The sequence below is a fragment of the Muscardinus avellanarius genome (genome assembly GCF_963383645.1).
Source record: "Muscardinus avellanarius genome assembly, chromosome: 12".
Classification (NCBI taxonomy): domain Eukaryota; kingdom Metazoa; phylum Chordata; class Mammalia; order Rodentia; family Gliridae; genus Muscardinus; species Muscardinus avellanarius.
In genome coordinates, this window is record NC_137798.1 from 13,897,673 (window position 1) to 13,921,871 (window position 24,199).

General features: G+C 50.4%; 1 protein-coding gene across 1 annotated transcript; it reads left to right on the top strand.

The window, feature by feature from the left end:
• Positions 1–843: 843 nt before the first annotated feature.
• Positions 844–23,834, top strand: EPB42 (erythrocyte membrane protein band 4.2; the record flags this gene model as incomplete). Its single annotated transcript, XM_080707038.1, has 13 exons — positions 844–862; positions 3,260–3,445; positions 5,906–6,139; positions 7,987–8,105; positions 8,868–8,972; positions 9,775–9,952; positions 10,413–10,551; positions 10,849–10,952; positions 11,842–12,084; positions 13,713–14,012; positions 18,079–18,239; positions 19,935–20,068; positions 23,678–23,834. The coding sequence occupies 13 exons, from the start codon at positions 844–846 to the stop codon at positions 23,832–23,834; spliced, it is 2,079 nt and encodes a 692-aa protein (XP_080563164.1).
• Between the last annotated feature and the right edge of the window lie 365 nt (positions 23,835–24,199).

Consider the following 24,199-nt stretch of genomic DNA (forward strand, 5'->3'; position numbering starts at 1 on the left):
AACTGGAAAGACCCAGGTCTGAGTCCCAAAACAGTTCCAAACCTTCTCTGGTAAGGTGTCCCTAAGCAAGGAGTCTTAGAAGCGCTGAGGCCCTGACTTCTGCTTTTGGGCATCATTTTTTCCAACAGACACTCCCTTCTTTCTTATCTCTTTCACACATGAATTCCAGACCCCGTGTTCTCTCTTTACACTATCAAGACAACCCACGAACGCCAGCCCCTACGATGCTGAGAGCAGGGTTTGGGTACGGGCCTCCTGTTTGTGGAGTCACCTCTCCCGGGGTCTTCCTGCACTGTCCAGATAACATCTCTGAGGGGCTCTTGAAGCCACTGCAAAATAGCTTTCGAGGTTTCTTTGGAGATCTTCCTGCTGGCAGGTCTTCCCGCTAGCATCTCTCAACTCAGGTCTGACAATCACCCCCTTGCCTGGCCTCCTGGCACAAGAGATACAACCTAAAGAGGGTTCCTCCCTGCAGCTGGTCTAGCAGATACCAGCAGGGGGGAGTAAGAGAGAGGAAACCTGTCAGGGTGTTTGAAAGAGGCGGGGAGAGAAATCTAGCTATTTACCGATTCTGGAGGCAATACGAGTTCCCCATCATTTTCTGTCTGGAAGACAGGCTCAGAGAGGGGGGCCGCAAACGATCATTCAAGACAGGCATTTCCAGCACTCAAGTGGATAAAGGTGGCCTGCATTCATGGGACAAGGTGAGCCCAGCCGGCGCTCCACAGCGCTTCCTGAACTCTTCAGCTCCTCCAGCACCAGGTGTTTCTGTGTTTCCATTAAAGGAGGCGGAATGGTGATGGTGCCAGGGCTGTGGAGTGAGGGGAGGTGGCTCCGTGGGTCATGGGGAAGGTGGCTGGTGGTAAGTTAGAGGTCGTAGTTACGGTGATGATGATGGTGATGCTGGGAAGGTGGGTTTAGATGCGAATCCCAGGACCATCATAACACAACTGCTCACAATTGAACAGTTCACACCCTGGGAAAGCATGAAGGTGTCACACCTCACAGTCCATTGGAAGCAAAGGGGAGGCTGGAGTCAGGAAATCTCCCTAAAAGGGGCAGCAGCAGACACTGAGCAAGAAACCAGGCAGATCTGAGGGTACAGAAGCTTGAGGACCCCTGCCAGGGTCAGTGAGCACAGGTGCAGGCCCAAGGCCCTGTGGACATCTGAGAATCTCCTCAGGCTGGCTAAATAAATGTTCTCATCTGTCCACTGACTGAGCAAGCCCTGACTGCTAATTGCTGCGTTCAGCACACTGCTGGGCAGGAGATGCAGATATGGAAACCCTCGCCCAGGAGGCTCTTGGCAGGAGGGGTGGCAGAGAGCTAAGCTGTCGGTGGCCATAAAGCGAGGAGGTGCTGGCGAGAGTGGAAGGGAGGTCGCAGGGCTCAGACACTGACCTCACCTGCAGGAGCCAGCTGAGACCTTACAGGAGGTGCCTTTGGGTCCTGGGACATAAGTAGGCACCTGCCAGGTAAGAGGAGGCAGGGGGAGGCTTCCAGACAGAAGCAGAGTCCACATGGATTCTGAAGAGTGGCTCTTGCTACCACTGTGGTCATTGGGTGGGTTCAAATCACCAAGGCTCCAGTCGCGTGAGCGTACCCCATTCCGCCGCCACAGCTCAGTCTACAGTGGAGCCGTTCAGGTTTCTGAGCACTGGTGTATTTCAACGTACACACTCCAGCCTTGCTGTGGCTATTTTGTTTACTACGATGGCCTGACTGACCAAGTGGTAGATAAGGGGGCGCGGGGCACCTAGGGCCACAGGATCAGATGTGCAGGGATGTTCCTTTTCTCCTCCACACACTCTCATGTTTCTTCATATTCAGCCTCGTCAGTTCTCTCCCCTAATTTTCTATCACTGGGATCTTCTATAGCTCCATCACTAATGGAAGGAAAAGTAAAGAAGATGAGCTATTTTCCTTTCTTTCTTTATTTTGTTGAATCTGTAGATCACTTTTGGAACTATGGCCATTTTGATGATATTTATTCTGCCTATCCATGAACATAGAAGATCTTTCTATCTTCTAAGATCTTCTATTTTTTCAATGTTTTATAATTTTCTTTGTAGAGGTCTGTCCTTTCTTTCTTTCTTTCTTCTTTCTTTCCCTTTCTTTCTTTCTTTCTTTCTTTCTTTCTTTCTTTCTTCTTTCTTTCCCTTCCTTCCTTTCTTTCTTTCTTTCTTTCTTTCTTTCTTTCTTTCTTTCTTTCTTTCTTTCTCCTTTCTCTCTGGCCTTGAGCTCCAAGCAAGTAAGGCTGGGAACTAAAGGAGGAGTACCCCAACTTTGCCAAGACATGCCTGGGAGCCTGAAGAGCTCTTTCCTGGAGTAAGTTAGTCCTACTCCCCACCTGCAAGCAAAAGCCGTGGCTCCTCCCTCCCAGGAGCTGAGCCCATGCCACCTGCCAGCTGCCTTTCAGACCAAGGCTCCCCAGGGCCTTCTGCCATCAAAGGGATGAAAAGTACACAGCTCCTTGGCTAGTGAGGAATCAAACTTTCCCCCCACTCTTGTGCCTTATCTTGGGCTTGCTGAGCATATTTCTTTTCCTCTGATCCTTGTCCCCTACCCCAACTCTTCCTCTGGTAAAATACGAATTGGCAGGTAGACTGTCGTGACACTCTCAGGCCGCCTCCTCTTAGGGCTTTTCTGGACTGCATGGTGCCATGAGTGGGATGAGCCTTTAGGCCACAGTGCACACATGATCTCAGGGGAGTTGCTCCCGCTCTCAGCCTCGCTCTTCTCACCTGTAAGACGAGAGAATTGGACTCAGTGAACTCAAAACCAGTTCTAAAAATTAACTGATTGTGTCTAAGAAAAAAACGAATGGGGATGAACGAGATTCTGGGTTTTACCCATTGCTTGAGATTGGGACCAGAAAAGGAGGTCAACGATGAAAACAAAACTGCCCTCTATAATGAGAGAAAAACCAACAGCTCCATTTAATGGGACTTAATATGTGTCTGAAACTGTCCTAAGTGTAATATATATATCCTCATGTACATATATCATATGTAAATTTCAAAATAAGGAATAAAAATAGGGCTGATACATATGACATATGTATATCCTCATTTAATCCCCACAACTCCACATGGAGGGATGATTCTTTAAGGACACTAAGGCTCTGTGTGCTTCTGTTTTCTGCCTGAGGCTTCACGGCTCAGTAAATCAAGCCAAGAACTTGGACCCTGGTTTCTCCGCTTTTACTTGCATCGTCACATTTGCCCAGTACCCAGGATTCTTATCTTTCCCGTGACAGCCCTGGGTATCAAGAGATGTGACTTCCAGGCAGCAAAAAACAACAAGGAGCATCACACCGCTGCCATCAGCTCCCGGCACCTCATCGTGCGGAGAGGGCAGCCCTTCACCATCACCCTGCACTTCCGAGCCCCAGTCAGCAGGTTTCTGTCCGCCCTGAAGAAGGTGGCTCTCATTGTGCAAACCGGTAGGTGGGACAGGCCTAGACCCCTTTGGTCTGGGGGAGGGGTTCTCTCCAGCATCCCACCAGGAAACCAAGAAGCAAACGGCCCACAGTGCAGCTGGGTCTCAAGTCCTGCCCACCTGGCAGAGCTATTGTGACAGTGCCACGAAACGATGTTCGTAGGAACTGTCATTTAGCAGGGCGTGGTGGTGCACAGTTATAATCCCGGTACTTGGGGGGCTGAGACAGGAGGATCATGGGTTCACCGTCAGCCTCAGCAACAGGAGGCCCTCCACAACTTAGACCTCGTTTCAAAATAAACAATAGAATAGGACTGGGGTGTAGCTCTGAGTTAGAATGCCCTTAAGTCTCCAGCACCACAAAAACAGACAAAAAGCCTGTTATTTAGCAGGGTGTGGTGGTGCACGTGTGTAATCCCAGCATTTGGGAGGCTGAGACAGGAGGATTGCGGTTCATGGACAGCCTTAGCTACTATTTAGTGAGGCCCTCTGCAACTCAGTGAGACCCTGTTTCAAAATAAAGAATAAAATATAGGGCTGGGGGTGTAGTTCGGAGGTAGAATTCCCTGGGTTCATCCCTAGTACCGCAAAAACAAAAAACAAACTGTTATTTATCCCAGCATCATCACTAAGGGGTTTATTTTGTTTGTAAATCAATCAGTTTATATGTCCTGAATGTAATCTAAGTCAGGATAAATATAATAACTAACTGCCAGTTTTTTGTTTTGTGGTACTAGGAATGGAACCCAGGGGCATTCTACCTCTGAGCGGCACCCCCAACCCTATATTTTATTCTTTATTTTGAAACAGGGTTTCACTGAGTTTCAAGGGCCTAAGTAGCTGAGGCTGTCCACGATCCATGATCCTCTGTCTCAGCCTCCCAAGTACTGGGATTACAAGCGTGCACCACCACTCCTGGCTTAACTGCCAGTTTTTTTTTTTTTGAATCTGTACTACATGTCAAACATTAAATCTAGTTCTTTATATGTAATATCTCATTTTAAAATCCTGCTTTTTATCCAGGCGTGGTGGCGCACACTTGTAATCCCAGCATTCGGGAGGCTGAGACAGGAGGATTGCAGTTCACAGGCAGCCTCAGCTACTTAGTGAGGCCCTTTGCAACTTAGTGAGACCCTGTTTCAAAATAAAAAATAGGACAGGGGGTGTAGCTCGGAGGTTGAATGCTCCTTGGTTTCATCCCCAGAACTGCAAAAAAAATAATCCTGCTTTTTTGAGGGGGTTCTAGGAATTGAACCCAGGGACTACAACCCAGCCCTTCCTTCCTTCTTTCCTTCCTTCCTTTCTTCCTTCTTTCCTTCCTTTCTTCCCTCTTCCTTCCTTCCTTCCTTTCCTTATTATTTATTTATTTATTTATGGTTCTGGGGGTTGAACTCAAGGGCATTCTAACTCAGAGCTACACCTACCCCCAGCCTGAATTTTTATTGTTTACTTATTTATTTATTTTATTTTATTTTATTTTATTTTTGCGGTACTGGGGTTCCTGGAAGCCCTTCCACCTCCGGGCTACACTCCCAGACCTGTTTTTACATTTTTATTTGGAAACAGGGTCTCCTAAGCCAGCGCACGCGACTGGCTTCGAACCTGCGCGATCCTCCTGTCTCTGCCTCCCAAGCGCGGGGATTACAAGCATGCGCCACCACGCCCGGCTTTATTGTTTATTTTGAAATAATGCTGAGGCTGGCCACGAACCTGAATCCTCCTGTCTCAGCCTCCCAAGTACTAGGATTACAAGCGTGCACCACCACGCCCGGCCTTAATTTTAATTTTGAAACAGAGTCTCACTAAATTGCTGGGATTGCCTGGAATACGCCCTCCCTAGTGCTGGGGTACAGGTGTGCAACACCACATCCGGAACAATATCTCCTTTAGTCTTTACATATGTTCATCCCACACATATGAAGCAAGCACTGTCAGGCCCGCATATCCACGGGTTCTGCATCCTCAGCTTCAACCAACCACAAATGGGAAGTCGAGTGGAGGTGCTGGGGTATGTGTGTGTGTGTGGGGGTTCCGTACTAAACACATACAGAATTTTTTTCTTGCCAGAATTCCTTAAATAATAAAGCATAATAATGATTTACATAGCATTTATATTGTATATGGTACTATAAGTGACCTAGAGATTATTTAAAGTTTAAAGGAAATATATTTAGATTATATGCAAATACTGTGCCATCTTACACGATGGACTTGAGCATCTTCAGGCTTTGATCATCCTGTTGTTATAACCAGATTGTAGCCTGGGAACCTTCGTGATGTCGGCCCTGAGCACCGGGACCTGTGTCCTCCCCTCACCCTCTGCTGCCCCTCAATGCCAAACAGGCCTCTTTCATTCTCCTCCAAAGCCCATTTCGCTTCCTCCATCTCTGTAATACCCTGACCTCGTTGTTCTGAGTTGTGACCAAGAAATCCAAATGACTGAACCATCGCTGCGTAATTGCAGGAGAGCAGCCTTCCAAGACCACTGGGACCCAAGCCACATTCCCCATATCTTCTCTGGGGGACCGCAAATGGTGGAGTGCGGCGGTGGAGGAGAGAGATGACCAGTCCTGGAGCATCTCTGTGACCACGCCCATGGATGCTATCATTGGCCACTACTCGCTTCTGCTACAGGTCTCAGGCAGGGAACAACTCCGCTTGGGCCGGTTCACAGTGCTCTTTAACCCCTGGAATAGAGGTGAGTCTGGACCCAGGCCAGCCTGGGCTGCACAGGGACCTGGGTGCTGGTGCTGGGGCACAGCTCTGGCTGGGAGCATTTGCCCTGGACCCTGTGAGCAGCCCCCTCATTCACTGTAGGTGCCTTCCCAGACCCCGTGTCCTGTCTTGGTATCATCCCTGGCAGCATTTCCCACTGAAACTCTGACACTAGCTCTGGCTATTTTGACCGCAGGAGTTGAGACTCTCTGAGATGACTCCAGGAAGGCTACTCTTTATCTAACAGTACTCAGACAAGAAACAGCTGCAGGGAGGAGGTGGCCCATGGAATGGATCTGTCTGTCTGTCTGTCTCTCTCTCTCGTCTCTTTAGTCTGTCTCTAGGGTGCTATTGAGTTTTGTGAGTCCAGAGCTTATATGATTTGAAGGGTTCTCTTTAAGAAAAATAATAGAGCCGGGCATGGTGGTGCACGCTTATAATCCCAGTACTTGGGAGGCTGAGACAGGAGGATTACAGGTTCACAGCCAGCCTCAGCTACTTGTGAGGCTCTTTGTAACTTAGTGAGACCCTGTTTCAAAATAAAGAATAAAAAATTGGGCTGGGAGTGGAGCTCAGAGGTAGGATGTCTCTGGGTTTTATTCTTGGTACCAAAAAAATAAAAAAGAAATAAAAAAAGAAAGTGAGTTTTGAAGAAGTGTTGTCTAGCTGACTTCATAGAGAGTACGCAGGATGGGCAGACAGGTTTCGAAGGCTCCTTGGGGTACACTTCTGTGATTTTAGACCCCAGATTTGTCAGGATGCCTGATTTCTAATGACCTATCCCTCTGTTGCCATGAGGACCCTCATCCCAGCTGGATGCCTGAAGGGCCCCAAAGAGCTAGAGCCCAGTAGCTCCTCTGGATTGTCTAGAAGTCCTTTCTAATCACTCCCAGGAACTAGTCTGACCCTCCTCCAACTCCATCCACCACCAGCTCAGAGAGATGGGACTTGGCAAGCAGAGTGGTTCCCTACACGGTCCCAGCTTCCTAGAGTGGGCGATGGCCTCAGGATGCCCAGAACAACCCTCAAATGAGGGAGGGGGTTCTGGTAAGAGACTATGGGAGTCCTAGACCCATGGAAACCCCCAGCGCACAAGTCCAGTGCTCGGATTTCCTTCTTCCCAACCCCCACTCCTCCTCCCTACTGCCTCGCCCAGTGCTCCTCTCCCTCCGCTCACTTTGGTTAGGTTAACCTATGCTAACTCATTTTTTTTCTCTCCCAAATGCTTTTTTGTGTGTGTGTGGTACTGGGATGGAACCCAGGGGCATTCTACCTCCAAGCTATACCCCCGTTCTATTTTTTATTCTTTATTTTGAAACAGGGTCTCACTGAGTTGCAGAGGGCCTCACTTAGTAGCTGAGGTGGTCTGCAAACTGCAGTCCTCCTGTCTCAGCCTCCCGAATGCTGGGATTACATGCGTGCACCACCAATCCTGACCCCCAAATGCTTTTTTGTTGTTGTTATTGTTTCCATACTGAATGTGTAGGAAAGACATAATAGGCCACGGGGAGGTTCCCTGGGTCACTCCAGCTTCCTGTGGGCTGATACTGCCCTGGCTACAAGCGTCTTCTGGGAACCACCAGGTTTTATAAGGTTGGCTTCTATGTGCCTGGCTGTCCATTGGAGCCCACACCCTGACCGACCCAGGCGCTCTAGGCTGGGTCTCAGAGCAGGCACTAGAAGAGGGACTTCCTCCTCAGCTTCCAGTAGGCCCAGAGCTGCAGGCGAGCCTTGTAGCCAAATCTGACCTGAGTCGGGAGGGCCGAGGACTGAACATGGAGGGTAGGCCTGGTGCCTCTCCAGCCCCCACCCTCTCCTGCTTCTTACCAGAGGACACTGTATTCCTGGAGAATGAAGCAGAACGCAGTGAATACTTGTTGAACCAGAACGGTCTCATATACCTGGGCACCGCTGACTGCATCCAGGAAGAGCCCTGGGACTTTGGCCAGGTACGAAGGACCCCAGGAAAGGGGAAGGGCAGTGGCTATCCCATAACCTTCACCATAGCCTCTGGTCAGGAGCCCTTTCTTTAGCCCATTTCAGCCCTGCGGTGGCTCCCTTCCCACCGGGTGACATCACCCCATCCTCCACAGCTACCAGAGTGATCTTCCTCAGACCTGTGGCCCATGACGCCTCTGCTAAGCCCCCCCTCTGTAGAGGACAAACGCCAGGCCTGATGCCCAGGGCCCTCCAGCCAGGGCTGCTTTCCTCCCACCACGAGCCGCCTAGAGCTCTAGCTACACAGCATTCAGGCTGACCCTGCCTGGAGTAGCTTCTCTCCTTCATCCCATTGAAAACTCCTACCCATCTTTTAAGATCCTCGGAAAGCTTCCCCCAGCCCCTAAAAGCAGAGGAAATCTGTCCACTGTGTTTTCCCCCTCTGCATCGGGGTCTCTACTAGAGCCCTATAATCTGAGGGGCCGCATGTCCACCCCTAGTCCTAGACTGGGGGCTCCCCCAGCAAGAGCTGCCCCATGCCAGGTGCGCAGCAGCAGGAGCTTGAAAGGAAGTGGTGCTGGTCCTGGAGCTCCCACCCTGCGGGGAGAGTCAGAGAGAGGACACAGGGACCAGGGATGTGGGCTAGGAGGGAAGAACCAGAACTCCACAGGGCCCAGCAAGGCAGGGGGAGGCGTCCGCTCGGGTGGAGGGGATGACATGACGGGCTGTCCCGGGGATGAGTGCCTGACCTGCACACCCGTGTGTCCGTGCAGTTTGAGAGAGATGTCGTGGACCTCAGCCTGGGCTTGCTAGGCCTGGACAAGAAGGTGGAGGAGTGGAGCCAGCCTGCGCACGTGGCCCGCGTGCTGGGCGCCTTGGTGAGTGAGGAGCCGGGAGCCCGAGGGAGGAAGGAGTGGGACCAGAGACTTCTGGCAGACCTGTTCCATTTGGGGCCCTGGAAGCCCCCATCTCAGTGCTCTACTCCTAGAGTGGGGGGACAGTACTCAGAGAAAGGTCTAGGACAAGGAGGGTAGGGCAGGCAGAGGCCGCACAGGGGCAAGAAAATCAGAGGCACCGGCACTCCAGAGGAGAGCCCGCTGAGGACCAAAGAGGCCCAGATCCCTCAGCGCCCCTCCCAGCCCACCACCCTCCTGGCCCCAAGCACGGCTCCGTCAGCTCGTCCAGGCTTGCCACTGTGATGGGCCAGGGACTCGGCTTTATTTCTTAATGGTTCCTGAGAATATGCAGCCCATGAAGGTAGCTTGGTGTTTCCCTTCGTCCCTGAAAGTCCTTCCAGAGGCGCGATGTGCTGTTTCCTCCTGTGCCTCTGTGGTCCCCTCTGAAGAGGTGGCAAGGGTCAAGGCCAGCCTGGGAGGGGGAGGAAGCCTGGATAAATGGCCTCCAAGAGCCAGGGCAAAAAAACCTCCAAGGAGATGGGGCAGGGGGACCCAGGACCAGGGGAACCAGCTCCAGGGAGGACAGGTCTCATGCTCTGTGGTTCCAGCTGGGATTTATTTAAAAGGTGGAGTCCCGGGCCTGGGTGCTAGATAGAGATGACAACCCAGTGGGTCCCGGGGGGCCAGGAGTGTGCAGCCTCAGGTGATTCTGCTCCACGCCCATAGAGCTGCCCCCGGGGGCTGTCCTGCGGGCCTCTCACTGACACCACTCACTTCCCACCAGTTGCATGCGATTAAGGAGAAGAACATCCTGCCCATCCCGCAGACCCAGGCTGCCCAGGAGGGGGCCGAGCTGAGCAAGCGCCGGGGCAGCGCCCCCATCCTGCGGCAGTGGCTCACTGGCCAAGGACGGCCCGTGCATGAGGGTCAGGCCTGGGTGCTGGCTGCTGTCACTTGCACAGGTACAGAGCCGTTTGGAAGGAATAGAGCAGGCGCTGCCGCCACATCCCCACCTTCTCCCCACCCAAAACTGGCTCTGTCCCGCCAAGAGACCAGCAGCTGGCCTCGCCACTCCCGCCCTCAGCAAACCTCAGCCCCCATTGTACACTCTGCTCCCAAACTCACTTTCTTCCAGAAACGTTCCCTCACCCAGAGCACCCTGCCCCTACTGTAATCCTCCGCCCTGCTCTGTGCTCAGGTGCTGGGCAATCTGTACCTCCATTTCAGCTTTAATGTGTCCTGACCTTGGATGTCAGTTCTGACTTCCTGGACCTGAGCCCCTCCCCCTTCCACGATGTCACCTGACATTTAAAACAGAGTCCGTGCAGAGGAGACACTGACAATTTTAGTTACACACAGCGCACCCCTATCCCAGCCCTGGCCTCTCCGCTCCCTCAGACACCCTGTGCCTTTGCCCCGCAGTGCTGCGAAGCCTGGGAATCCCAGCCCGCGTGGTTACCACGTTCGCCTCGGCCCAGGGCACTGGCGGGAGCCTGCTGGTGGACGAGTACTACAGTGAGGAGGGGCTCCAGAATGGAGAAGGCCAGAGAGGCCGCATCTGGTGAGAAGCCCAGAGGAGATGGGGTTCCAGACCAGGAAGGGCTCTGAGCCTGCATGCTAAGCCATGGGAACCCCACGCCTTGAGTAGGCCGGGCACTGAGAGTGGGCCTTCATGACTCCCACAGGCAGGCAGCCGTGGTCAGTGGTGGTGTGCACACCCCTGCCTGTAGTGGCAGACACCTTCACAGCGTCCTCCTGTCACCATGGTAACAAGGACTCTGATGGGCTGCGTTTCTAGGCCCTCCTCCACACACCTTTTTCCCCCCTCAACTTGAATTATTGCCTTTGCTACCTTCAGGATCTTCCAGACTTCCACAGAGTGCTGGATGACCAGGCCTGACCTGTCCCAGGGTTATGATGGATGGCAGATCTTGTACCCATGCGTTCCCAAAGAAGGTGGAGGTAAAGCCTAGGGCTGGGCCGGGCACCAACCAGGGCTGCTCAGAGCTGCAAGAGCCAAAGGGGAGCCCCTGGGAGAGGAAACAGGAGCAGCAGGTGCTCCCGGGAATCCACATCCTCTAAAACAGGAGAAGCAGAGGAAAGATGGTGGCCAGGCATGGTGGTGGACCTCTGTAATGCTAGTACTTGGGAGTCTGAGACAGGAGGATAACAACTTAGTGAGATCTGTTTCAAAATAAAAAATAAAATCAGGCTGGGAGTATAGCTCAGGGCTAGGATGACCCTGTGTTCAATCTCCAGTCCAAAAAGACTGTCCAGCAGAAGGCCGACCTGATGCCAGCTTGCTCAGCGTCCCGCCATGGGCTATGGTGGGGACAGGCCCACCTGGTGGAGCGGGCTGAAAAGTTACATCTCAGTGAAAGGAGAGGGGCTTAAGATCCTGCTGGGTGGGGCTTCTGAGGTTCCGGATATGGATGGAGAACTTTTCAGGATAAGCTAGGCCAGAGAAGGAAATTTCAGCAGCCATAGAAGGCTCTTCCTCACCCACCAACAGAACTGGCACAGAACCTGGCGCATAGCAAGCGCTCAAGAAAGGTGACCTGTCGCCATCATACCTGCAGGAAATCTGGCTTGGGAATTCTTACACACTAAGTACGTTCCTCTGAGATCCTTTTTGTCTGGTATCTGAGAGGGCTCCTGCATACATAATGACCCCCAAATATTTTGACTACATAGTTGTGAGCCTCACCTCTGTGATGCCCTCTCAGAAACCCTCTGATCTCGACCCTGGGGAAGAAAAACAGGGTACAGGACGAACACTGAGGTGAGCGGCTCTGAGAGAAGGAGAGGCCTGAGGGTGGCCCTATTGTTCACTGACCCTTCTCTCCCTCAGTCCTGGAATCCTGTGACCTGGTCCCGGTCAGAGCGGTCAAGCACGGGGCACTGGAGCTGACCCCCGCAGTATCAGACCTTTTTGCCTCGGTCAGTGCCTCGTGTGTGGTCTGGAAGTGCTGTGAGGACGGGAAACTGGAGTTGACCGACTCCAACACCAAGTATGTCGGCAACAACATCAGCACCAAGGTTGTGGGCAGCGACCGCTGTGAGGACATCACTCAGAACTACAAGTATCCTGCAGGTACCGCCAGGGAAGGGCCCCAGGTTTCTCAGCACCTGCAGTTGCAAAGAGGGCCAGACAGGCAGGGCAGAAAAAGTCCCAGTCCTCCCCACCAGGTAAAACACACTTCCTCAGCCCTGCTCGACACGAGTGACATTTGGGAGCAGATTGCGCTTTGTCACGGGGGCTGTGCATCCTAGGATATTAGCGGCAAGAACGGCCTCTCTCCATGAGCTGTCGGCACCCCACACGCTCCAGGTATGACAACCAGACTGTCTTCAGACGTTCCCACGTCCTCCGGGGCCAAAATCTCTCCCAGTGGAGAACTAGTGCCGTGAAGCAACACATTCTATATCAAGCCCACATCCCAGAAGACTGTGGGGGGTGCTGGGGACTGAGACCGGGGCATTCTACCTCTGAACTATACCCCAGCCCTATTTTAGTATGTATGTATGTATGTATGTATGTATGTATGTATTTACTTATTTATTTATTTATTTATTTAGGGTGCTGAGAATTGAACCCAGAGGTATTCTACCTTTGAGCTATACCCACAGCCCAATTTTTTTAAATTTTTATTTTGAAATAGAGTCTTACTAGGTTGAGATTCTCACTACTTGCTGAGGCTATCCTCAAACCTGCGATCCTCCTGTCTCAGCCTCCCACGTACTGGGATTATAGGCATGCACCACCATGCCCAGCCCCAGGAGACTTTTGAAGTTGCCCCTTTCCCCCTCTTCTCTAACATCCCCTACCTCTTCCTCCATGTGGGCCAGCGGCACCGTGTCCTGCCTATCTGTCCAAACAGGAGGGCTCATACCACCCTGCAGACTCCCTTCAGCACCTCACACCGGCCTCACGTGACTCTGTCTGCTCTGCTCTTTTCCACGGCCTACACTTAATCCAGGGCCCCACCCCTCCTTGTCCACAGGACTACAACAGCCTTCAACTGGACCTCCAGCTTCCACTCTCTCCAGCATGGTTCCCTCTTCAACTTTTAGGTTCCAGAAAGAGCTTTCTAAGGCACAAATGTCATGATGTTTCTTTCTTGCTCCAGAATTTCCCTTGGCCCCACTGCCATTGGAGTAAGTCCCAATTCCTTCACGCAGGAAGATTCAGTTTCCTGCAACACTGTCCTCAGAGACCATGTTGACGGATCTCAAAGTTTTCTCTCTCCTTAGCAGGGTCTGGAGATGCGTGTCTGTAATCCCAGTTCTTGGGAGGCTGAGACAGGAGCATTGCAGGTTCAAGCCCAGATTCAGCAATTTGGCAAGGCCCTGTGCAACTTAGTGAGACCCTGTTTCAAAATATAGAGGGTAGAGGTGTAGCTCAGAGGTACAATGTCCCTGGATTCAAGCTCCAGTATCCTCCCCCCACCCAAAAAAAAGCTTGTTCCTTCCTTGTTTAGGGCAAAACCATAGTATTTGAAGAACTTGGTCCTTGAGTGGCTTGGAAGAGACACTATCTGTGGTCTGTGGTGGGTCTGCCTGACAGGCTGTTTGTGGTTAAATATCACGTTAGAGATGTACGAAGTGTTTGTGACTTTGGTATCTGAGCAGAAGTGGGTAAACAACTGCTAGCCCAGACTTTTCTGAGAAGGGTCTGCGCCCGGCAGGCAAAAAGGCCAGTTTGCTTCATCTGTTTTCCAGGATCCCTTCAAGAAAAAGAGGTGCTGGAGAAAGTCTGGAAGGAGAAAATGAGGAGCAGCAAAGGCAGCGGCATCCGCGCTCCCAGTTACCAGCGGCCCGATCCTCTGTACCTGTTCTTGGAGGCACCCAGCTCCCTGCCCCTGCGGGGGGAAGCCCAGCTCTCCGTGATCCTCGTGAACCCCACGGACCACCAGAAGGTGGTGCAGCTGGCGATTGGGGCCCAGGCTCTGTACTACAACGGAGTCCTTGCTGCGGAGCTCTGGAGGGAGAAGCTGACCCTCACACTCAGCGCCAACCTGGGTAACGCTATGTCCCCACAACGCACCCCTACACCCTGGCTCCACCCAGGCCCGGCCACGGGTCTCCCCGAGATCGCTCTGAGCCTCCGCTGCTCACGCTCTCTCATTCAGCCACTTACTATCTATTTATTGGGCCTGACACAGGCTAAAAAACCCACACAATTCCAACTGCGTCAGACAGAAGGAACATGTGCATGGACTTCTCTTGCTCCTCAAGATTGTGTGTGTGTGTGTGTGTGTGTGTGTGTGTGTGTGTGTGTGTGTGTGTTATTGGGGCATTGAACCCAAGGGTGTTCTACCTCTATGCTATACCTCCAGCCCTTTTATTTTTATTTTTTATTTTGAAACAGGGTCTCACTACATTGCTGAGGGCCTTGCTAAATTGCTGAGGTTGGCCTTGAATCCGTGATCCTCCTGTCTCAGCCTGATTATAGGTGTGCACCACCATACCAGGCCCTAAGATTCTTGTTTAGTTGTCCTGAGATGGGGTCTAGGCACTGGTATTTTGTAAGGCTCCCTGTGTATTCCAAGGCTGAGATTCCTGGGACTAGAGCAAGTCTCCTCAGCCTTTGCCACACATCAGAGACACCTGGGGAAGTCCGATGCTTGTGTTTTATCCCAGACAATTAAATCAGAAACTCCATGGCGGACACAAATATCAAAAAGTTTTCAAAATAATCAGAATTTTACTGTGTGTGTGTGTGTGTGGTACTGGGGATTAAAACCAGAGGCATTCTATCTCCACGTTATACCCCCAGCCTGATTTTACTTATTTGGACACAGGGTCTTGCTAAGTTGCCAAGAATGGCTTCAAAACTGTGATCCTACCGTCTCAGCCTCCCAAGTACTGAGATTACAAGTGTGCACCATCACGCCCAGCTATAAATATCAGAATTTTAAAACTCTTCACATAGCCGGGCATGGTAGCAGACACCTGCAATCCTCAGCAAATCCTATTTGGGGTTTTTGTTGTTGTTCTGGGGATTGAACTCAAAGGCATTCTACTTCCAAGCTATACCCCCAGTTCTATTTTATTTTTATTTTGAAACAGGATCTTACTAGTTAGATTAGAGTCTCACTACTTGCTAAGGCTGTCCCCAAACCTGAGATCCTTCTATTTCAGCCTCCCAAATACTGGGATTACAGGTGTCTGCCACTACACCTGGCTTGTGTGTGGAACTTTTTAAAAATAAAAAGGGCCGGGGTGGGGAATAGCTGGGATGTAGAATGGTCCTGGATTCAATCCTCAGCACCAAAACAAACAAACAAATTCTGGGATTACAAGTGTGCGCAACCACGCCTGGCTAGTCTTTCTTATTTTTGAAACAGGTTCTCACTGAATTGTGAAGGCCTTGCTAAGTAGCTGAGGCTGTCTGCAAACCGCGATCCTTTGGTCTCAGCCTCCCGAATGCTGGGATTACAAGCGTGCGCCACCACGCCCGGCCTTATTCTTTTAGAGTTGCAGAAGGCCTCACTAAGTTGCTGAGGCTGACTGCGAACCTGGAATCCTCCTGTCTGGGATCTTCCTCCCAAGTACCTGGACTATAGGCAGGCGCCACCGTACCTGGCTCAACCTGGGGAACTTTAAAGAAATTGATGCCTCACTGCCAGCACCTGATGTGATTGATTTGGGATGCAGTCTGGAGTTGGAATTGTATTTTGAAGCTCCCTGAAGGATTTTAGTGCACATTCATTGTTGAAAACTACTAGATTAGAGGGTAGAAGATTTTGGAATAGACTCCAAAAATGGCCAGACTAACGTAGCAGCATTGAGAACTGAAATGTATTAAGGAGGTAGGATACATTGACTTGTCAGTGTGTGTAGAATTGTGTGTGTGTGTGTGTGTGTGTGTGTGTGTGTGTGTGTGTGTGGAGTGCTTCCAGTTGTTGTTGTTGTTGTTTTAATTTATTTAGCAGTACTGGGGATGGAACCCAGGGGCATTCTACCTCTGAGCAGCATCCCCAGCCCTATTTTGTATTCTTTATTTTGAAACAGGGTCTCACTGAGTTGCAGAGGCCTCACTAAGTAGCTGAGGCTGGCTGTGAACCATGATTCTCCTGTCTCAGCCTCCCAAATGCTGGGATTAGAAGCGTGCGCCACCACGCCCGGCTAGTACTTTTGTTTTAAGTCACTATAAAATGGGAAAAAGCAGGTTTAGGGAGAGAGATGAATTAACTCAGTGATGGCATATTTTGTTAAAAGTCCATGAATCATCCAATCAGAGATGGCCAGGGGAAACTAGAACCCTAAACCTGGTGACCAAGATGGAGGCCTGCGCTGTAGACCAGCTGAGGGAGTCTCAGCACAGAGCAGGCGGCCAAGAGTGGGGCGTCGATGAGTTTATGGAGAATGGATGAACCTGTGAGAAGAAGAGAGGGTGGGAGCGAGCCCGGCAGAGCATTTAGAGAGCCTTCAGAGCAAAAGCCCAGAGTAAGGGAGACCCAAAAGTCTAAGAGGGGAGGGCCCAGCCAGGCAGGCAGAGAGGTCATGAGTGTTCAGGCTGCAAAGCATCATGGGAGAACCACCTTGGTGAGGAGCAGTGCAAAGACCAGCCGGCTGGGCCTGCACAGCTTGAGTGGAAGCACCCAGCCAGCCGAGCAGCCCTTCCTGGAGCATGGTGGGGAAGGGAGAGCTGCGGGAGTCAGCCGGGGCGCTGGGTAGAAGGTGTTAGGAGACAGCTGAATCTGCTCACATGCTGATGAGGAAAACAGTCAGCACAGAGAGAGAGACTGGAGCCTCAGGAGGGGTGGGTTATGACTGACGATCCAATCCCCGTGGAAATAAGGGACCGGCGGAATAACCACCACTAGTATTTGACACTTATTTTTTTCTTTTTTGGTGGTGCTGGGGTTCCTGGAAGCCCTTCTACCTCCGGGCTACACTCCCAGACCTGTTTTTATATTTTTATTTGGAAACAGGGTCTCCTAAACCAGGGCCCGCGGCTGGCTTCGAACCTACGCGATCCTCCTGTCTCCGCCTCCCAAGCGCGGGGATTACAAGCGTGCGCCATCACGCCCGGCTCGAAACTTATTATTTGCCAAAACAGTGTCAGGTGCATCATCTCATTAGTCCCCGCGACACACACCAGGAGACCGAGATGCAGAGGCTGAACAGTGAGTGGGGCCGCACACTGAAAACGCAGAGGACACCGGGCTGCTGGGCACGCTGGTAATGCCCGCGCTGGGGAGGCTGAGACAGAAGGATCCAGGTTCGCAGACAGCCTCAGCTACTGAGTGAGGCTCTCAGCAACTTAGTGAGACCCTGTTTCCAAATAAAATATAAAATAGGTCTGGGAGTGTAGCCCGGAGGTAGAAAGCCCCTGGGTTCCACCCCCAGTACCACACACACACACACACACACAGATATTATAGGAGCCGGGCGTGTAATCCCAGCATTTGGGAGGCTGAGATGGGAGGATTGCGATTTGAGGACAATCTCAGCTACTCAGGGAGGCTTTTTGCAACTCAGTGAGACCCTGTTTCAAATGAAGAATAAAAAGTAGGGCTGGGAGTGTAGTTGGGAGAAAGAGTGCCCCTGGGTTCTATTTACAACACCGCTAAATAGATAAATACAATGCAGGGGGCTCAACACAGGCAGGGGACACCTCATCTCACCCCACGGGGACAAGACCACGGGGGTAGATGTCTAGCTCTGCAGGTCGGGACTGGGAGCCCGAGCTCGAGAAGATGCCTACCCGAACAGCTACATTTTCTCCACAAAATGGAAGAAGTGGGGAACGGGAAGGAACTGCGTGAGCAGGTATTTAGCAACTCTTCTGTGGCAAGTTCTGAGATAAACAGTTCATTTGTGGAATCTCAACTCACACACACCACCCCCTGTTATTAGATGAGGGCACTTGTAACGCACAGGAACTTTTCGGCAACCCCGCCGAGGTGGTCTTCTAATGAGGGGAGGGTGTAAGTGCAAGGTTTCCAGTTGCCGTGGAGAACGAGGCATCTTCCCGGCCCCAGTGAGACCCTGAGCTCTTTGCCCCGGGTGCGGAACTATGGCTTGTTTCTGGAGTGTGCACACTCAGCCCGCACTGCCTGCCCGCCCTGTGTTTCAGTTAAGAGGATAACCACCAGCCTGTCCTTCTCACATTTCGAGCGAGACCCACCTGTGAACAGCTTCCTCAGGCTCACTGCGGTGGCGACACACTCTGAGTCCGGGCTCAGCTGCTTTGCCCAGGAAGACGTGGCCATCTGCAGACCCCACCTGGCCATCGAGGTAGGCGCTGCTTCTTTCCTGAATTGCTCTCACCTGCTGCTGCTGCTTCAGAAGGAGCCCGAGCCCGAGTGTCAGAGCAGATGACAGCGCTGGGTTTGAGGGCCCTGCCTGGAAAGAGGTGGTTTCTGCCGGGCGTGGTGGCGCACGCTTGTAATCCCAATACTTGGGAGGCTGAGACAGGGGGATCGCAGGTTTGCAGCCCACCTCAGCTACTTAGGCCTTCTGCTTTCAAAACAAAGAATAAAAAAAGAGGGCTGGGGGTGTAGCTCAGAGGTAGGATGCTCCTGGGTTCAATTCCCAGTACCACAAAAAAAAAAAAAAAAGAAAAGAAAAGAAAAGAAAGAAAAAGAGGTGGTTTCTTACATGTATTGTTAAATCTTCCAAGTTCTTTAGTTTATTTATTTATTTATTTTTTTTTTTTTTTGCGGGTCTAGGGATGGAACACAGGGGCATTTGACCTCGGAGCTACACACCCTGCCCTATTTTTTATTCTTTATTTGAAACCAGGTCTCACTGAGTTGCAGAGGGCCTCATTAAGTAGCTGAGGCTGTCCGCGAACCGTGATCCTCCTGTCTCAGCCTCCCGAATGCTGGGATTACAAGCGTGCGCCACCACGCCCAGCTCTTTAGTTGATTTAGTAAGGGTTCCTAAAATCTGGACCTTTGCAGTTGCTGCCTTCATACTTAAGGGATATAAGAGCCTGTGTTTATTTAGCACCTTGTACATATGCCAAAGTATTTTTTCCTCCTTTATTTCAATACAAAAGCCCTATGAGGTGGAACTGTTACCATTATGCAGATGAGCAAAAACTGAGTCCTAAAAAGCCACGTGCCCCAAATCATAAAAGTAGGCAGTTCCACAAGTCTATCAAGGCCAGAATGAACGAGAGCTGGTCCTTCCCCTCATGGAGGTTCTACATTGCTAAGAAGACACGCATTTGGTCTCTTCTGTAAAGAAGCACTGTAAGATAAGAGAAGTTTAGGGTAGCCTCTGCTGGTGGGTTTAAGGACGATTCTGGGCCTTGAGAAATGGATGCACTTTCAGTGCAGAGCGAGGGATATACCAAGGGCTGTAGAAGACTGAACCAAGAGGTGCAAAGGCTCCTTGGAGCCTGAGGGGGCTGGGGAGGGGAGGTCCCTCTATGGCTGAGTGTCCTTTAGACAAGGGAAGAATAGGTGAGGCTGGACAGAGAGGCTGGGAACAGATACAAAGGACCCTGAATGCAGTTTAAGCTGAATCCTAAAGACAGTGGGAAGCGCTCCAAGATTTCTAAGCAGAGTAGAAGAGAAGTACCACGAGAGATTGTCAGCGAGGGATCCAGGGTTAGAGAAAATGCAGGAAGAAGGTAAAGAAGTCAGCTGAGAAGCCGGGCGTGTAATCCCCGCGCTTGGGAGGCTGAGACAGGAGGATCGCGCAGGTTCAAAGCCAGCCTCAGCTACTTAGTGAGGATCTCAGCAACTTAGTGAGACCCTGTTTTCAACATAAATAAAAAATAGGGCTGGGGTGTAGCTCAGAGGTAGAAAGCCCCCTGAGTCCCAGCCCCAGGACCACACACACACACACACACACACACACACACACAGGTCAGCTGCGCAGTTTGAGTTGGGGTGGCAGAGTAGAGGTGCAGCTGAGGAGGGGAGGGGTGGCTGCCGCTCTGCGCCCATTGCCTCACTCCGTGTGTCGCCCCTCTCACAGATGCCAGAGCAAGTGGAGCAGTATCAACCTCTTACGGTCCTCGTCAGCATCCAGAACTCCCTAGATTCCTCCATGAAGGACTGCGTGATGTCCATCTTTGGAAGGGGGCTCATTCACAGAGAGAGGAGATACAGGTGAGAGACTGTAAGCTTCTCATCCCACTGACAGCGCAACTGGTCCGAATGGCAGGGACCCGAAACGAATGTCTCAAGACATCTTTTTGTTTGGTGCAGGAGAGAACTCTTGTCAGCTGCCGAAAGCCAGCTCGTCCAATGGGGCGCGAGTTTGCTCGCGGTCGAGGGTCTCAGTAAAGGTGGGGAAGGACAGAGTGATTTTCTACAGATTCTTATCTGTAGCGGTTCTTTCCTAGGAAAATAATCCTATGATCGGCGCTTTAAAAAGAACCTGACATGGATCGATGCTTCTTGTGCAATCGAACACTTTATTTTGGACACAAGATTTTTTATATTTTCCCCTCTCCCAGTGAATTTCTAGTAAAAAGAAGTGCAAAACACCCAAGGTACAAAAGAGAGATACACATGCAAATTACCAACCCTGAACAAGACAAAAGTAAAGACCTGGGATATCCCAGGTCTTTGTGTTTAAAATCAGTCCCATTATCTCAGGTGGGCCTTCTGACCTTGCAGCTGCAGAGGCTTCTATTTGGCTAAAAGTCACACCCAAAATCACTTGAAGAATTTAGTTTTTAAGATCACTCTCGAAGAATCCAGTTTTTAAGAGTTTTCTTTAACCCTTTCGGAGCTCATTCCTAGGGCTTAGTCCAATGTCCTCCTTTATATATATAATGGGGGACGAAGTCTGAGATTCCAGCTTTCATATAGTTATCGTAAGGAAAATCCATGTTCCTTCATGATGACCTAGGGAATTTCGATGAACGTCTGCTGGATTTTGTCTGCAATACTATCCGCTGTCTGAAAACTTAAACAAACTCATGACACAGTTTAGCAGGTAAACACCAAGAAATAACATGAAGTCTTTAGATTTAGTTGTCAGATATATTTCTCTAGCAGCTGAGCATTTTCCCTCTTTTAATAATCCATATTCCTATCACTAACCTTCTGCAACTTTCTTTTCTTTTCTGATTACCCTAATTCTCTCTTTCCCATTCGGGCCAATCTCAGGATAAGCTCTTCTTCATACAAAATACTTTCTTATTCTCACCATATTTTCTTTCTTTCTTTCATCTTTACACATCTATTTTATCTGTCCTTTGTTTTGACATAGCTATTTTTTAACCAGGTGGTGTCGCTGTAACTCCAGGCATCACTATTACTACGTGTAAAAGCCAAGGTCAAAGGTGGACTGGAATGTTGCTACTGCCTCTAATTACCATTTGAACAAGGCTCATCTAATTACCATTTGAGCAAGGCTGAAAGTTTGCTGGAAAGATTATTTTACATGAATTCAATTTTTTCTCGCAGTCCTGATCTTTTTCCCACCGGAGCAATTCGTTTGGAGAGTTAAAAGAATCATTACCAAAAGGATAGTAGTTATGAAAGAATATCTAAGAGTGGAGAATACTTTTTGCCAGCGGCCACACCTTCTCTCGGGGCTTATTTCTCACTTTGAGAATCGCCTATGACTACATGGATTCTCACACATGTAGATGCCGAGATGGGGTGGGCAGCAAAGTCTTGGCAGTCAGCCTAGAACTTGGGAGGCTGAGACTAAAGGACCACAGGTTTGAGACTAGCCTCAGTAACTTAGCCTCTGTTTCATAATAAAGACAATAAAATAGGACTGGGAGTGTAGCTCAGAGGTAGAACACTCCTGTGTCCAAACCCGTGTGTGTGTGTGTGTGTGTGTGTGTGTGTGTGTGTGTGTGTCTTTGTGTTTCATTCCAGGGTTATAAAGACAGAATAAATACTCCAGAAGTTGAATTAAAAATTAAGCCTACTGCCGGGCGTGGTGGCACACACTTGTAATCCCCGCGCTTGGGAAGCGGAGACAGGAGGATCGCGCAGGTTTGAAGCCAGCCGCATTGGCTTAAGTGACCCTGTTTCCAAATAAAAATATAAAATAGGTCTGGGAGTGTAGCCTGGAGGCAGAAGGGTTTCCAGGAACCCCAGTACCACCAAAAAAAAAAAAAAAATTTAAGCCTACTAAACGGCCCCTCGCATCTCAGGACCCGCACGTCCACAGGGGTCAGCAGTGTGTCCCGAGAGTTACCACAACAGCACGCGATTTTGCTTAGTTTATTCCCTCTCACTCCCGCTCTCTAGGCACATTGACCTTCCACATCCTTTTGTAGGTATGTGCGTCCTTCCACTAGTATGTTGAAATGTATACTGGTGCTTCGTGAGTCTGTATTTTAACTTCTGTAAGTGTTCTACTTGCTTTTTGCTTAGAACTGTTCTTAGGATTCATGAACATGTCAAGGTCACTGCTTCTAAACATAATGCCCTGTCATGTACACCTGCCACTTCCTACCCCGCGGCTCCGCGGGGGACACCCAGGGTGCCTCCACCTCTGGGACACCACAGTAATGCTGCAGTCAACAAGCAGCCTCAGGCACGCCCCCTCATATACCTGAAACCTGGTGAGGTCAGCGGTGGTTATGCTCAGGAATGAAATTGCTGGGTTATAGGCTATGATCTGGGTGCAGGTGGCGTCAGATTTACTTGAAGAATGGCTGCAGGAGTCTGCTCTCGCCCCACAGTACAGGAGACTTTCTATATCTCTCTTCTCTGCTGGTAGCAATGTCTTTTACTTTCTTCTAGTTTAATAGAAGGGAACATTTCGCTGTTGTTCACGCTAGCCTTCCCTACCTCCTCCTCTCTGTAAACGGTCTGTCCTTATCCTTGGGTACTTTTCTTTCCGTTTCCTGTCAATTTGTAGGAGTTTGCATGTATTCGGTGCATTCGTCCCCTGTTAGTTTTAGATGTTGCAAATGGCCTTTTCCACCATGTCCACCGCATCCTGTTGGACCTCAGGGGAGGGTTCCAGATCCCTTCTCCTGTCTCCTTGAGGTCCCTGGTATACGGTTACTGTGCCACTGCCTCAGCCTCACGAAACCAGTGAGTGACTCCTGCAGTAAGACCAGGGGAGGCACACCAACATCTCACCAGACTCTGTGGTCTCCCAGGACCATGCTGGAGCAAGGCTCAACACAAATCTACACCATTCTCAGTCACCAAAAGGTCTACGGGGCTAGGTTTACAGCTCCAAACTCCACCAGACGGCGCACTGACATGCTCAGCAACCGTGAGGGCTCCACCCACGGCATCTCATCATCACACACCAGCCCACTGTGACGCAAACAAGATAGAACCAACCAATACAGGCCCGGGGATTCTTGAATCATGCAGTAGGGAGGCTCAGCATAGGGAGGCTCCTGTCTTCTCTCCTCCTATAACCACCTCTGTCTATTTTTTTTTTTTTTTTTTTTTATGGTACTGGGGTGGAACCCAGGGGCTCTTCTACCTCCGGGCTATACTCCCAGACCTATTTTATATTTTATTTGGAAACAGAGTCTCACTAAGTTGCTGAGAGCCTAAGTAGCTGAGGCTGGCTTCCAACCTGTGTGATCCTCCTGTCTCAGCCTCCCAAGCGCTGGGATGACAAGTGTGCGCCACCACGCCCGACTCACCTCTGTCTTAATAACAATGTACTGAGATGTTTTTTTCATGGTCCATCTCTTTAATCAAGGATCAGAGTCACTGCGACCAGCAGAGCAATGAACCCTGGGAAAGAACTTACATCTGCTTCTTCCTTTATTTCAGATTAGGTTCTGTGCGGCCCGGAAGTACTTTGTGTACCCAGTTCCAGTTCACACCCACACACCTGGGGCTCCATAGGCTCACAGTGGAAGTAGATTGCAACATGTTCCAGAACCTCACCAGCTACAGAAGTGTCACTGTCTTGCCAAGCAACTCCTGAAACCACAATCTAAGACCTAACATGTAAACCAGGCATGGTGGTGCACGCCTGTAATCCCAGCACTTGGGAGGCTGAGACAGAATCATAGGTTCAAGGACAGCCCCAGCCACTTAGTGAGATTCTCAGCAACCTTTCAAGACCCTATTTCAAAACAAAAAATAAGAAGGGTTGGGGGTGTAGTTCAGAGGTAGAACACCCTTGGGTTCAATTCCTAGTACCAAAAATAAATAAATAAATAAATGAATAAATAAACTTAACATGTGGTGTGGAAGAAAACTTTGCCTACCAGACAAATGACTCTTCATTCAGGTCGAGGAGACCAAGAACAAAGCTCAATTCTGAAAAGCCAATAAAAACATTAATTT